Consider the following 13,626-nt stretch of genomic DNA (forward strand, 5'->3'; position numbering starts at 1 on the left):
GGGCGGGGGGGCGCGCGTGTGACGGGAGCGCGCGCGGGGGGTCGGGGGCGCGCATGGCCGGGGCGCGTGCGCGGGCGCGCGTGCATCGAGGCCGCTGGGCCCGGGCCCCCCCACCGCGCCCTCCGCGAGCGCGCTGGATGGAGACTGCTGTGCCGGGGGCCTTCCCGCGCGCCCCGACCCCACCCCGGGCCTGGGGAGCCCTCCCCTCCCTTCCCTTCCCCTCCTCTCCCCTCCCCTCCCAATCAGGGACCCCCTCTCGCGGGGGAGGAGGAAGGGAGAGAAGGGGCGCCGGCGAGGGAAGGCTGTGTTTTATTATTAATTATTATTTTTGGTGGGATTCCGGGGGAGTAGGGCGGGCCATGGTGTTTTTTGCAGTTTTGAGCTGTTTTCTTTTTCATGTTTTGCTGTGTGCATGTGGGGGCGGGGCGGGGGGAGGGGAGGGAGGGTCTCCCAGCCCAGCCCAGCCCAACTCCTGGAGAGGGGCCTAGAACACATGAATATAGAGTTACACCTACAAATCGAATACATCTATCTATCTATCTCCATGTACGCTGGGTACAAAGAGACAGTTCAGTAGAAGGGATTCTGGAGGCAGAGGCCGGGCAGGCATGGACATTGGCAGGCATTCATTTTTCCATTCATCTCCCCACCAGGGCCCATTACACCTGCTGCGGAACAGGTGCCGGTGCAGAAGGAGGCTGGGGGGGAGGGCACGTGAGCACAGGCCTGGGGAGGGACAGTGCTCATTCATGGCTGGCTTCACCGCCAGGCGTGGAGCCCAGTGCTTCGCCCGCTGAATGAAGGGAAGCAGACCAGCCCCAGACTTCTTGCACATATTCAGTAAATTATGCTTAGAAAGTAAGAGACATCTGATAAGTTACTGGGGCAGGAAGTTCCAGCGTGCTGAATTGGAGTGAGCCAGAGTGGACAGAAGAGTCTGGAGACAGACAGGGCCATATTGTCCAGACAGAAGGAAAGGGCGGTGGAATGGCTTGGAGCAGGACAGTAGCAAGTGCAGAGGCAGCTAAAACACAGCACAAAATACTGGTCCTGGCCCTTAAAAACGCATGCTCTTAGCCACAGTGGCAATCCTAGCCACTTGGGTGGCTGCTGTCTGAGGACGGTGGTTCAAAGCCAACCTGGGAAGGAAAGTCTGATACTCTTCATCTCCAATTGGCCATCAAAAAGCCAGAAGTGGTGGTGGGACTCTGGTAGAGTGCTTGCCTGAATGAAAATGCTGAGAGACAGTGCTTAGGTCCTGAGTTCAAGCCCCAGTACTGGCACATATGCACACACACATGCATATGCACTTACACACACACACACACACACACACACAGATTCAAGCTCTTGTGGGAGGAGACTGATAATAACAAATACAGATGTCCAGGCATGGGGCCGGAGTACAGAGTTGCAAGGCCATGGAATGAATGTTCCACAAATTTATTCAGTCCCTCCTCCCCTGGTCACTCCCAAGCAACTGCTAACCTATGGGAGGAGTGAGTTAGGACCCCCCCCCCCATAGAGGACAGGCCTCAATCTTTGCTCTCAGATTAGTGTCAGCCAAAACAGCAAATCAAAGCCATGCACTGGTGGCTCCTAGCTGTAATCCTAGCTACTTGAGAGGGCAAGATCTGAGAATCATGGCCCAAAACCGACCCAGGCAGGAAAGCCTCAGAGACTGAGTCTCATCTCCAGTTAGCTACAATTGGGGCTGGGATTATGGCCTAGTGGTAAAGTGCTTGTCTCGTATACATGAAGCCCTGGGTTCGATTCCTCAGCACCACATATATAGAAAAAGCTGGAAGTGGCGCCATGGCTTAAGTGGTAGAGTACTAGCCTTGAGCACAAAAGTTCAGGGACAGTGCCCAGGCCCTGAGTTCAAGCACAAAAACAACAGCAAGCAGGACAGTTTGTGCTGAGATAGGAATCACAGCAGTCAGGAAGGAGCAGGGACAGAACGACAGCTGCCAGGTATGGGCAGGAGAAAGCTCCCAGGAGAATGTAGTGCCCAGAGTCTGAGCCTTAAAAGGACCAGCAGGTGTTTGGCAAAAGCCCAGGGAAGAGAAACTCCAGGCTATGTTGGGGACATTGCTAATGGAATTGGGGTTCTGAAGTGGAGGGTGCAAAGGTGAGGTGAAGGATCTCAGACACAGGCACAATGCCTGAGTTCCCAGGTAAGGGGTCTGGATTCTGTTGTAAGAGGAGTGGGTGATGGGTGAGGGCAAGGCAGAGGAGGGTGATGGATTTGAAAGGCACCCAGAAGGCAGAGGGATGGTGGTTTGGTGAGGGGTTTTGATCAGCAAACATTTCAAGTGTCTGGGTACTAGCCTCAGTGCTCAGAGATCCTCTTGTAGAGCTGGATGAGGAGGTATGGATGGTCAGGGCGCATGGATTGTAGAGTAAACAGCCTGAAGAAGCTAGAGGGTAAACAGGGCAGGTAGAGGGGAGGGGAGAGGTGGAGGAAAAGAGAGGGTGAAACAGATTTAAAAAACCTGGTGAGGGGGCTGGGGTATGGCCTAGTGGCAAGAGTGCTTGCCTCCCATACATGAAGCCCTGGGTTGATTCCCCAGCACCACATATGTAGAAAACGGCCAGAAGTGGCGCTGTGGCTCAAGTGGCAGAGTGCTAGCCTTGAGCAAAAAGAAGCCAGGGACAGTGCTCAGGCCCTGAGTCCAAGGCCCAGGACTGGCAAAAAAAAAAACAAAAAACAAAAAAACCTGGTGAGTTTGAGACACAGAGGAGAGGGAAGGATAAAAACTCAGGAGTGATCTGGAGAGAATGAGGAACAGGAGAGGCATGGGCAAAATGATCCTCAAAACTAAAAGAAATCACAAAGATTGAATTTAAAAATTCCAGAGGTAATAAACCCCAGGGACAGGCAGAAGGTAAACACACACATTCTCTCACATACACACTTACACGTACACAGTGAGTAGAGGGATGATGTGTTTCTTGTCTTTTATTGCAATATTTAAGAAATACTTCCTGCTGAGCAATAGTAGCTCTTGCCTGTGATCCTAGCTACTCAGGAAGCTGGGAATTGAGGATCACAGTTCAAACCCAGCCTAGGCAGGAAGGTCCATGAAACTCTTTACTAAACTTCAGTTAACCACCAGAAAACCAGAAGTGGCTCTGTAGAGTGCTAACCTTGAGTTAAAAGAGCTCAGGAACAGCATCCAGACCCTGAGTTCAAGCCCTACAACTGGGGGGGGGGGGGGCGGGAACAAAAAAAAACTTCCCGTGTGGCAGCTGATGATAGACCAGTTTAGGCTCATGGAATGGCAGGCGGAGTGGGGGAGGGAAGCAGCCAAACACGGACCTGCTGTTTTGGACCCATTGAATGATTAATAATATTGTGCAGGGACTGAAAAGTGCTTTAAAAATTAAGCCAGGTGGGGGCTGGGAATGTAGCTTAGCCGTACCATACTTGCCTAGCATACATGAAGCCCTGGGTTTGATCCCTCAACACCCCATAAACAGAATAAGCCAGAAGTGGCGCTGTGGCCCAAGAGGTAGCATGCTAGCCTGGAGCAAAAAGAAGGGACAGTGCTCAGGCCCTGAGCCCACACCTCAGGACTGGCCACGAAAAAAATTAAAAAATGAAGCCAGGCACTGGTGGCTCACACCTGTATCCTAGCTACTCAGGAGGCTGAGAGCTAAGGATCACAGTTCGAAGCCAGCCCAAGCAGGAAAGTCTGTGAGACTCTTATCTCCAATGAGCCACCAAAAAGCCAGAAGTGGAGCTGTGGCTCAAGTGGCAGAGCACCAGCCTTGAGCACAACAGCCAACTGAGAGCACAAGGCCCTGAGCTCAATGCCCCAGTATCAGGAGAAAAAATAATGGTCAAGAACAGAGGTGAGGTTGAGGGCATGGAGATTTGGAGTTTGTGTGTGAATAGACAGTAAGGGAAAGAGGAAATTTTGAGGCAAGAGGGAGAAAGGCCTCTGAGTCCGCAAGGATGGCTTGGGTGGAGAAGCGGATTTGAGCAGGAGAAATGGCGGCTTTCCTCTTGGATGAGTTAAGTGGGTGAAGCCTGTGAAGTACCCGAGCGAGGCTATCAGGTAGCCGGCTGGATACAGAGACAAGAGTCGTGGAGAGGTCATGGCTAGAAATATAAGTTTTGGAAACGTCAGCATATAGGAGACATTTAAAGCCATGGAATGGGATACGGTGACTTGTTAGGTTGAAGGCAGTTCAGTGCTAGTGGCTCACACCTGTAATCCCAGCTACTCACAAGGCTGATATCTGAGGATCATTGTTTGAAGATAGGCCGGGCAGGAAAGTCTGTGAGACTCTAATTCACCATCATTTAAAAAAAAAAAAAAAGAAAGAAAGAAGTGAGCTCGGCCCTGGTGGCTCATGCTTGTAATCCTAGCTACTCAAGTGGCTGAGATCCGAGGATCTTGGTTCAAAGCCAGCCAGGGCAAGAAAGTCCGTGAAACTCCTATCTCCAATTAACTACCCCAAAACAGGAAGTGCAGCTATGGCTCAAGTTACCGAGCACTAGCCTTGAGCCAAAGGCTCAAGGGACAGCACCCAGGCCCTGAGTTCAAGCTCCACGACTGATCCAAAAAAGCCAGAAATGGGTAGAGTGCCAGTCTTGAGAGAAAAAAGTTATGAGTCAGCACCCAGGCTCTGAGTTCAAGACCTAGTCTGACACACAACCCCCCCCCCCACACACACACCTTAAAAACAACAAACAACTGGACCAAACAAGTATCATCTCGTATCATCTCATCTTGTCTCTCATTTGCTCATCCATTCATTCATGGATTCACTTGTTCACTCCTGTCAGCGAATGTACATCCTCCAAGGCTGCCTTTGTGCGTGACCTGGTAGGGTGACCCTGCACTGGTGGGGTAGATGGGCAGGTTCCTCCAGCCCTGGTTCTTGCCCCAGTCTGCTGGAAAAGCCAGACATGCTGATAATCACCACCCAGGGCAATGTGTGCCATGGACGATTCTAGAACAGAGGTGGGCAGAGGGGGAATTCCCCGGTGGACACTAGGTCCCCTGGACCAGCCATCCATGGGTGGAGGCATTGGTGGGAGGTGAGCCCCACCCGGGCAGAAGGGCTTGGGGCAGGAGTTGAGGAACAGGCCCTGTGGCCACATCAGACTGCTCTCCCTGCCCCTGGGGAGTTGAAATGTATGGAAGGTCCCCTGGGTGCCCCGTCTAATAAAGCTGATGATGAGGATGGCTGCTTTGGTTCACGCACCCCACCCCACCCCGCCTTTTCTACCTCCTGGGGAACTGAGGGCCTGACACCAGATGAAGCCATCAATCCTTGAAGGCATAGTGTTCTAGCCCACTGCCTTCCTCCTCTATGCGCCAGGGGGACCCAGGGGTCCAGGCCCCAGCCTCCTCCCTCAGACCTAGAGATCCAGGCCCAGCCTCCTCCATCAGGCCCCCCAGTTGGTTCCATCTGACCTGGTAACCCAGCTCCTTAGCTCAGCTCCCAGCTTCCAAGGGAGTTGGTCTCTGTCCAGCCCTCAGTCCACGAGGAGATGGGAAGTTTGGAGGTTCCCCCCACCCACATACACCCTGTGGTGGAAACACATCTCTCCCATACCCCCCCTCCAGGCCCAGCCCCCAGCTCCTCCTCCCTGCCCCCCTCCCCTTAAAATACCCGGGTCCCTATGGCAACAGGCAACAGGTGCGGTGTTATTTACGGTGGAGCCCAAAATAGCCAGAGGGAGGCCCAGGGGGAGGGGGCAGAGTCTGAGTCGCACGCAGCGGGTGGAGCCGGAGGGTCCCCGAGGTGGTGGAGGAGCCGGATCGGATCGAGGCAGGAGCACGAGGGGGGCCCCACCCCACTCGGGTGGGTAGGTTCCAGGGAGAGGGGGGACCGAGTGACCCCTGGGTTCTTTGTCCCTCCTCAGAGGCGCAGAGGGGTCCCAGATCCCCTTCCCCAGCCCCAGGCCCCTCCCTGGACTCCATGGTACCCCTCTACCCTCAGCCCCCCTTTCTCTGAGTAGAGACCTGGAATCTTCTCTGAATGGCCAGGGGGACCCCTTGCCTGGTCCTTCTCCTCTGAACTCTACCCAGGACCCAATTGACCTGCTGTGAATTCATTGTTTTCCTTTTCTGGGGTGGGGGGGAAGGGGTGTCTTGTTCCTCTGAGACCTAAAGGAATTCCAGCTTACCTTAGGGACCCCACTTTTCCCCTTCAGTACACCCAAAGACTCCCCAGTCTTCCATTCCCCAACTCTGAGCCCCAAGGAACTCAGATCACGTTTCTCAAGCACACGGAAGACCTCAGCTCCTTTTCCTAGGTGCCCCAAATTTGAGGTGCCAGCGAGGGTCCCCTTGGCCCCCTGGCCCTCTCCTGAGTGAGTGAACCACCCCTCCCACCCCCGTGGCCTGGCTCTCCCCGTGGGCCCCATCCTGGTGCAGAGTTTTGTGGGTTCCCTGGTGGGCCCCTGGCCCTCCCCAGCCATCCAGCCCAGGATCCTGGAGAGGCCTCTACTGCATTTGCGGTTCGGAAATTCCAGGGCACACTGAGTCCCTACTCGCTCCCAGGCCCCCCTCCCCTCAGGACCCTACCTTGGCACTGCCTCCTCTGGCTCGGCCGGGGTCCCTTGCACAGCCAGGACCATGATGTGGTCCAACTTCTTCCTGCAAGAGGAGGACCGGCGGCGGGCAGCGGCGGGCCGGCGCCGGGCTCAGGAGCAGCAGAAGCTGGGCCTGACGCCTGAGCTCGAGGGCAAGATCAAGCTGGTGCTCCTGCTGGCCGCCCTGGGCGCCACGCTGGCCGTGCTGGCCGTGGGCACCGAATTCTGGGTGGAGCTGAACACCTACAAAGCCAACGGCAGCGTCGTGTGCCACGCGGCCTACCTGGGGCTCTGGAAGGTGTGCACCAAGAGGCTGTGGCAGGCGGATGTGCCCCCGGGCAGAGATACCTGCGGGCCAGCGGAGCTGCCTGGAGGTGAGACTGCTTGTGGGGGGGGGGGGAGGTAGAGAGAGAGAGACAGAGGACAGAGGAAAGACAGAAAGGGAGAGATGGGAAGAGAGAAAGAGGAAGACAGACAGAGAGAGGGAGAGAAGACAGAGATGGGCAGAGACAGAAAGGGAGAAAGAGACAGAGATGAAGAGACAGAAAGACAGACATCCAGCCCGTGTCCCTAAGTGGCACTTGTGTTTGCAGAAGGTGGCTGTGGTTTGTACTCCAACACCAGCCCTTCCCCAGAGTCTTTGCTCCCAAGGACCTGGGACCTCAGCCCGGCCTGTCTCCCCAGAGAGGGCCCATAGTACCCCCCAGGGGGTGGGAATGCTTTCCTGTTCTTCTCATTATCCTCTCACATTGGACCTTCCCAGCTGTCTCCTTTCTGCAAACACGCCACGCCCCTCCCCTCCCCTCCCCTCCCCGCCTCACAGGGTGCCAGGGCTGTCCCATGGCTCTGGCTGGCTGGCACGCCGTGTCCACCAGGCACAGTCTACACCCCTGGGAACTGGACAAGGGCTCGCCCTACCTCTGCTGACTCAATGTCTACATGAGATATCCATCTGCCCAGACCCCCTTGGGTGGGTGGGCTGTGTCTTTCACCCCTCACGGGTTCCAATGGGATGAGCCTAAGCTTTTGCCAAGTGGGACATCCCAGGAATACAAGCGGGAGATGCTTAGGCAGAGCCTGGCACTATGGCCAGTACTTCTAACTCATTGTCAAAGCAACCCTGTGATGACTTAGCCATGTCCTACAGAACAGGCACCCTGGTGAGTTGGATCCTGGGTGTTTGTGCTCCCAAGCACTAAGCTATGTCGCATGTCATTAGTGCTAAGATATCCCAAAGGTCCTCACGTGCCAGAGGAAACCCCCTCCCCCACACTACACAAGAGGGGGTCCCTCTCATCCCTCATGGTCAGAAAGGACTTCACAGCCAGGTGCTGCAGCTCACGCCTGTAATCCCAGCTACTCAGGAGGCTGAGATCTAAGGATTGAGACTCAAAGCGAGCTGGCACAGACAAATCTGAGAGACGGACACTCTCCTCTCCAACGAACCAGGCAAATACCAGATGTGGAGGGCTGCCATGGCTCAGGTGGTAGGACACCACGATCATCACCCCATTATTCCACTTCCAACAGGACATCTCTGTCTCCACAGCCTCAGAGAAGGAGCTCCCACTTCAGAATCGAGACAGGCCTTGCTTGGCACAGCCTTTCTGAATGAGATAGTTCATGGCCTCTGCCCAGCTTCCCACTCCCCCACCCCTGTGCTTCCTTCCCACTGAGCGTTCAAGGCCTGGCCCGGGGCACCAGAGCAAATGACTTCTCTTTCAGCTCCTCAGGACTGCTGCCCCTGCACCCCGCCTGTGCCTGTCCACCCCCCCACTGGCTGCCAGGGGGAGCACCTGTCCCACACCCCCACACCTCGCTCGGACTCATCTCTGCCTCTTGCATGCTCCTCTTCACTCTGGAAAGTTCCTTCTCCCGTTCTTCAGGCTGCCTGTTTCCCTTCTAATGTTTATTTGACCCTTGTGGTTTTCCACCTCTTTTCCTCTTTCTGTGCCTCAGTTTCCCTATTGGTAGGGATAAGTCATAGGATAGGATAAGGATAGGTCAGAGTAGTTGAATTCCCAGGAATTTACCTTAGTCCTTCCTTTCCTCTATTGCCTCTCTCTCTCTCTCTCTCTCTCTCTCTCTCTCTCTCTCTCTCTCTCTCTCTCTCTCTCTCTGTCATGGGGCTTGAACTCAGGGGCATGGGCGCTGTCCCTGAGCTCTTTTGCTCAAGGCTAGAGCTCTACCACTTTAAGCCACAGCGCCACTTACAGTTTTCTGGTGGTTCATTGGAGATCAGAGTGTTACAGGGATTTTTTTCTGCTTGGGCTGGCTTCAAACCATGATCCTCAGATCTCAGCCTCCTCAGTAGCTAGGATGAGCCACTGGCACCCAGCCCTTCCCTCCCTCCCTCCCTCCCTTCCTCCCTGTCCCCTTTCCTTCCTTCCTCAAACCATCATAAAGTTGGCCTGTCCTGCACCATGGCCACGTGACACATAACTACAGCCACACTTTATCAGGTTCATCAGAATCCTTTCCAAAGACACTCCTTTACAGCCCTCAGCTCTGTGTTCCTCTCATCCCAGCCCTGTGAGAGCCGCTCAGCTAATTGATCTCAAGTGGCTGAGGCCAGCAGGGAGGCCCCACTACAGGTTTCCTGCTGAAGTGGAAGTGCAGACTCCAGTGCATGTGTGTGTGAGCTGGGCAGACTCCCCCTGTCGTATGAACAGCCCGGTCTCTCCATGGGATCACCTTTGCCCCTCTCCTCAGAGTAGGAGTGGGGATCCTTCCAGTCCCTGGGCCTCCATGCCCCCACCTCACCCCCTCACTGCAGGGTCCCTTGTTGAATAAAGCGATTATTCATTTATAATCCCTACCTGAAGGAGATCGGGAAGATAAATTTTTATTTTTATTTTTTGTCCATCGAGGGGTTTGAACTCAGGGCCTGGGTGCTGTCCCTGAGCTCTTCAGCTCAAGGCTAGCCAGCACCACTTCCGGTTTTCTGGTGGTTCATTGGAGATAAGAGTTTCACAGCCTTTCCTGCCTGGGCTGGCTTTGAACTGTGATCCTCAGCTCTCAGCCTCCTGAGTAGCTAGGATGACATGTCTGAGCCACGGGTGGCCCAGCTTGGGAAAGAGATTATTATCTCACTTTAAAAAATCAGAAGGAGGGGCTGGGAATATGGCCTAGTGGCAAGAGAGTTTGCCTCATCCAAGGTCCAGGACTGGCAAAAAAAAAAAAAAAATCAGAAGGGGCAAGAGTGCTTGACTCATCTACATGAAGCCCTGGGTTCGATTCCCCAGCACCACATATATAGAAAACTGCCAGAAGTGGTGCTGTGGCTCAAGTGGCAGAGTGCTAGCCTTGAGCAAAAAGAAGCCAGGGACAGTGCTCAGGCCCTGAGTCCAAGGCCCAGGACTGGCAAAACAAACAAATAAACAAAAAAAAATCAGACAAAAGGAGGGACCCAGCGAGGTCCTCAGATGTGGACCTCAGAACTCGATGTAGAGACTCAGCTCTGGTTGCCAGTGTGGCTGCAAGGGTTCATCTGAGGGTTTCCTCCCTCAAGGACATGGCATTCTACATTCAGCTCCCTCTGGGCTCTGCTAAGTATCCAGCTCTGAGTTGACAGGACCTCAAGTCAGCCCTCCCCCATTTCTCTCTTGCTCTCTCCTCCCACAGAAGCAAACTGCACCTACTTTAAGTTCTTCACCACAGGGCAGAACGCACGCATCTTCCATAGAACCACTAAGAAAGGTGAGCACGTTCCCCCTGTGGCAAGGGCCAGGTGTGGGGGGATGTGTGGACCCCACTAAGGAAATGACAGGCAGTGTCACCCCTTCTCTACCTCACCCTAGAACGGGCTCAGCTTCTCCAAGCTATGGGTGCCCTGTCTGTCCGTCAGTGGGTCATGGTGGTGGGACGGTTAATGGTGATGGACAGTCCTCCAGGCCCTGGCCTGCTGGCTGGCTCCTCCGTGACTTAGGGTGAGCCTCACTCCCTCTCTGCACTGGTCACTGAAGTCTCTCCCACCTGGTTGCTGATCCCCTGGTAACCACAAAGGGCAGGCTGAGGTTCAGCCATGTTTGCAAGGATATTTTGTTTCCAGAAAGGGGCAGAGGCAAGATTGCATTCCAAATGCATCCGACTGTAAAGTGGGGTGCTAGAGACACTGTGACCATACAGAGGCAGTGTGCAAATCTACACAACAGCCGCTACCCGCACATGGCCACTGAGCCCCCGGAATGGGGCTGGGGGGAATAGGAAAATGGGTTTTTGATGTTATTGAATTTTAATCAATTTTAAATTAAGAGGCCATATGTACCTAATGGCTGCTCCCCCAGCAGACCATGTAGCTCAGAAGACTGTGTTCCTCCTACTCCACGCGCCACTTCACCCCAGAGCCCCAGGATGAATCAGGATCCAGTCATAATCTTTTTCTTCTTCTTTTTGCCAGTCCTGGGGCTTGAACTCTGGGCCTGGGCACTGTCCCTAAGCTCCTTGGCTCAAAGCTAGTGCTCTACGACTTAAGCCACAGTGCCACTTCTGGCTTTTTTGGTCATTAGTCAGCGATAAGAGTCTCATGGATTTTCCTGCCTGGGCTGGCTTTGAACCTCAATCCTCAGATCTCAGCCTCCCGAGTAGCTAGGATGACAACTGTGAGCCATTGGCTCCTGCTTCATATCATCAATTTCATGTAGGTTTTTGTTTGTTTGTTTGTTTGTTTTTGTTTTTTTTGCTAGCCCTAGGGCTTGAACTCAGGGCCTGAGCACCATCTCTGCTGCCTCAGTTTCCTCCCCTGTAAACAAATGGTGCCCAGATGATGAATAACAATTGGTAATTCCCACTGCCTTCTGATCTCTGCTCTATCCTTTTCTTTGTTCTATGACTTTGCGTCAGAGATTGGCCCTCTGTGAGCTCCTCTGGGTGTATGAATAAATACAACAGCCTAGTCTCAAGTCTCCCAGCCTCCTGGATTGGGTCACTATTAAAGAGAGGGGGCCTGATGCTGGGAATATGGCCTAGTCAGAAAGTACTTGCCTCGAATACATGAAGGCCTGGCTTCGATTCCTCAGCACCACATATATAGAAAAAGCCAGAAGTGGCGCTGTGGCTCAAGAGGTAGAGTGCTAGCCTTGAGCAAAAAGAAGCCAGGGACAGTGGTCAGGCCCTGAGTCCAACTCAGGACTGGCAAGAAAAGAAAAAGAGAGAGGGGTCCTCATTGTTCTTCCCTCCTCCCCTCCCCTCTGCAGAGGTGAACCTGGCAGCTGCAGTGATAGCAGTGCTGAGCCTGGTGGCCATGGCCTTGGGCTGTCTCTGTGTCATCATGGTTCTCAGTAAAGGGGCCGAGTTCCTGCTCCGAGTTGGGGCTGTCTGCTTTGGCCTTTCTGGTGAGCCATGAGGACATCTTCCCTCACCCTTGCATGCTGGGAGGTGGGATGGCCACATGCCGTTGCATGCTGGGAGGTAATGTTGCCACACACTGTTGCATGCTAGGGGATGGGAATTGCCATACACTGTTGCATGCTGGGAATAGCTGGAAGTAGGGTTATATCACTGTGGTGTGTGTGTGTGTGTGTGTGTGTGTGTGTGTGTGTGTGTGTGTGTGTGTGTGTATGCTGGTCCTGGGGCTTGAACTCAGGGACTGGGCACTGTCCCTGAGCTTTTTCATTCAAGGCTAGTGCTGTGTTATGTGAGCCACAGCTCCACTTCCAATTTTTCCTTCCTGTAAGAGTCTCACAGGCTTTCCTGTCCAGCCTGGCTTTGAACCTCGTTCCTCAGATTTCAGCCTCTTGAGTAGCCAGGATTATAGGCATAAGCCACTGGCGCCCAACTTCAAAAGAATATTTTAAATATTTCTTCCTCCTCCTCCTCCTCCTCCTCCTCCCCCTCCTCCTCCTCCTTCCCCTCCCCTCCTCCTCCTCCTTCCTGTGCTAGGGACGGAACCCAGTTAGCCAATTCCTCTACCACTGAGCTCCATCCTCAGCCTCTGACATGTATGAACACACACACACACACACACACACACACACACACACACATTTGGGGTCTCATGCTCCCAAGGTGGGTGCTCCACCACTTGAACCACACCCCCAGCCTCTTTTAACTTCTGTCTAGTGTTCCAACAGGGTCTTGCTTTTTTGTAAGACCACATGTTCAGCCCAGATGGAGTTCACACATTTTCCCACTATTTCCAGTGCTTACTTGGTTGAATCTGAGCGTGATGGTGTTTGCTGAATGAATGAGTGGAAAGTGTGGGCAGTTTCTTGGCCCTTAGTAGAGATGCCCAGAGCCCAGCTGGGGTCCCAGGGCTGAGGGCCTGGCCCTCCTCTGCTTCTCTCCCCCACAGGCCTGTTGCTGTTCTCGAGCCTGGAGGTATTCCGGCATTCCGTCCACGCTCTGCTCCAGGGCGTGGATCCTGAGCCGCCCCCCGCCCCCCGGCTGGCCTATGAGTACTCCTGGTCCCTGGGCTGTGGTGTGGGTGCTGGCATCATCCTGCTGATGGGAGCTGGCTGCTTCCTGCTGCTCACCCTGCCTGCCTGGCCCTGGGGCTCACCCTGCCTCAAACGGGGGCATCAAGCCACCTAGAGGCAGGGGCCATCCACTCGGGGTCCCTGCCAACCTTGTCCCTCTCTCTAGTGCCCTCCTGGAAGCCTACCACCCACCTACTGAAGAAATTGTTCCACCATGGCGCCTGGTGCTTTCCACAAACTGGGCCCCCTCCGCCCCTCATCCTTTCTCTCTGTAAATAAATTTTCCTTGGTGGCTGATTGTGTGTCCCTTGGGGTGACTATAAGAGGCCTTTTGTAGGGAAGTGGGTGGGTACCCAATTAGGAGTTTAGGGGGAGTGCGGGGCTGAGATCAGGGGTCCCAATACCAACAAAGGACCTTCCTCGCCCAGTGCCGGGTTGTGGGAGAGCGTGGACACATGAGGGAAGGCTCAGGTTGGACTTCTTTGATACGACTGGAGAGTAAGGGTTTGGTAACCATTTAACCATATTGGTTTGGAGCCTGTTTTCTTCCCCCCTCCCCTTCCCCACCCCCGGGAATCTGCTAGCATGGGTGACGTCAGCCTTGACGTCACATGGATGGACACAGGCCTGCATGGATGTCAGAGAGACTCCATT

At 54.3% G+C, this 13,626-nt stretch overlaps 1 protein-coding gene across 3 annotated transcripts; it reads left to right on the plus strand.

The window, feature by feature from the left end:
• The first annotated feature begins 5,734 nt into the window (after window positions 1-5,734).
• Cacng6 (calcium voltage-gated channel auxiliary subunit gamma 6) lies at window positions 5,735-13,264 on the plus strand. 3 transcript variants are annotated; one of them, XM_048369536.1, is made up of 5 exons: window positions 5,735-5,827; window positions 6,541-6,930; window positions 10,181-10,255; window positions 11,752-11,889; window positions 12,849-13,264. In XM_048369536.1, the coding sequence occupies exons 2-5, from the start codon at window positions 6,600-6,602 to the stop codon at window positions 13,085-13,087; spliced, it is 783 nt and encodes a 260-aa protein (XP_048225493.1). In that variant the 5' UTR covers window positions 5,735-5,827; window positions 6,541-6,599; the 3' UTR covers window positions 13,088-13,264. The 3 variants fall into 3 exon arrangements, with proteins under 3 accessions (XP_048225493.1, XP_048225492.1, XP_048225491.1); XM_048369535.1 differs by having other exon boundaries at window positions 5,776-5,827; window positions 6,592-6,930; XM_048369534.1 differs by having other exon boundaries at window positions 5,809-5,827; window positions 6,525-6,930.
• The last annotated feature ends 362 nt before the right edge of the window (window positions 13,265-13,626 follow it).

Source organism: Perognathus longimembris, chromosome 20 (assembly GCF_023159225.1).
Source record: "Perognathus longimembris pacificus isolate PPM17 chromosome 20, ASM2315922v1, whole genome shotgun sequence".
NCBI lineage: Eukaryota > Metazoa > Chordata > Mammalia > Rodentia > Heteromyidae > Perognathus > Perognathus longimembris.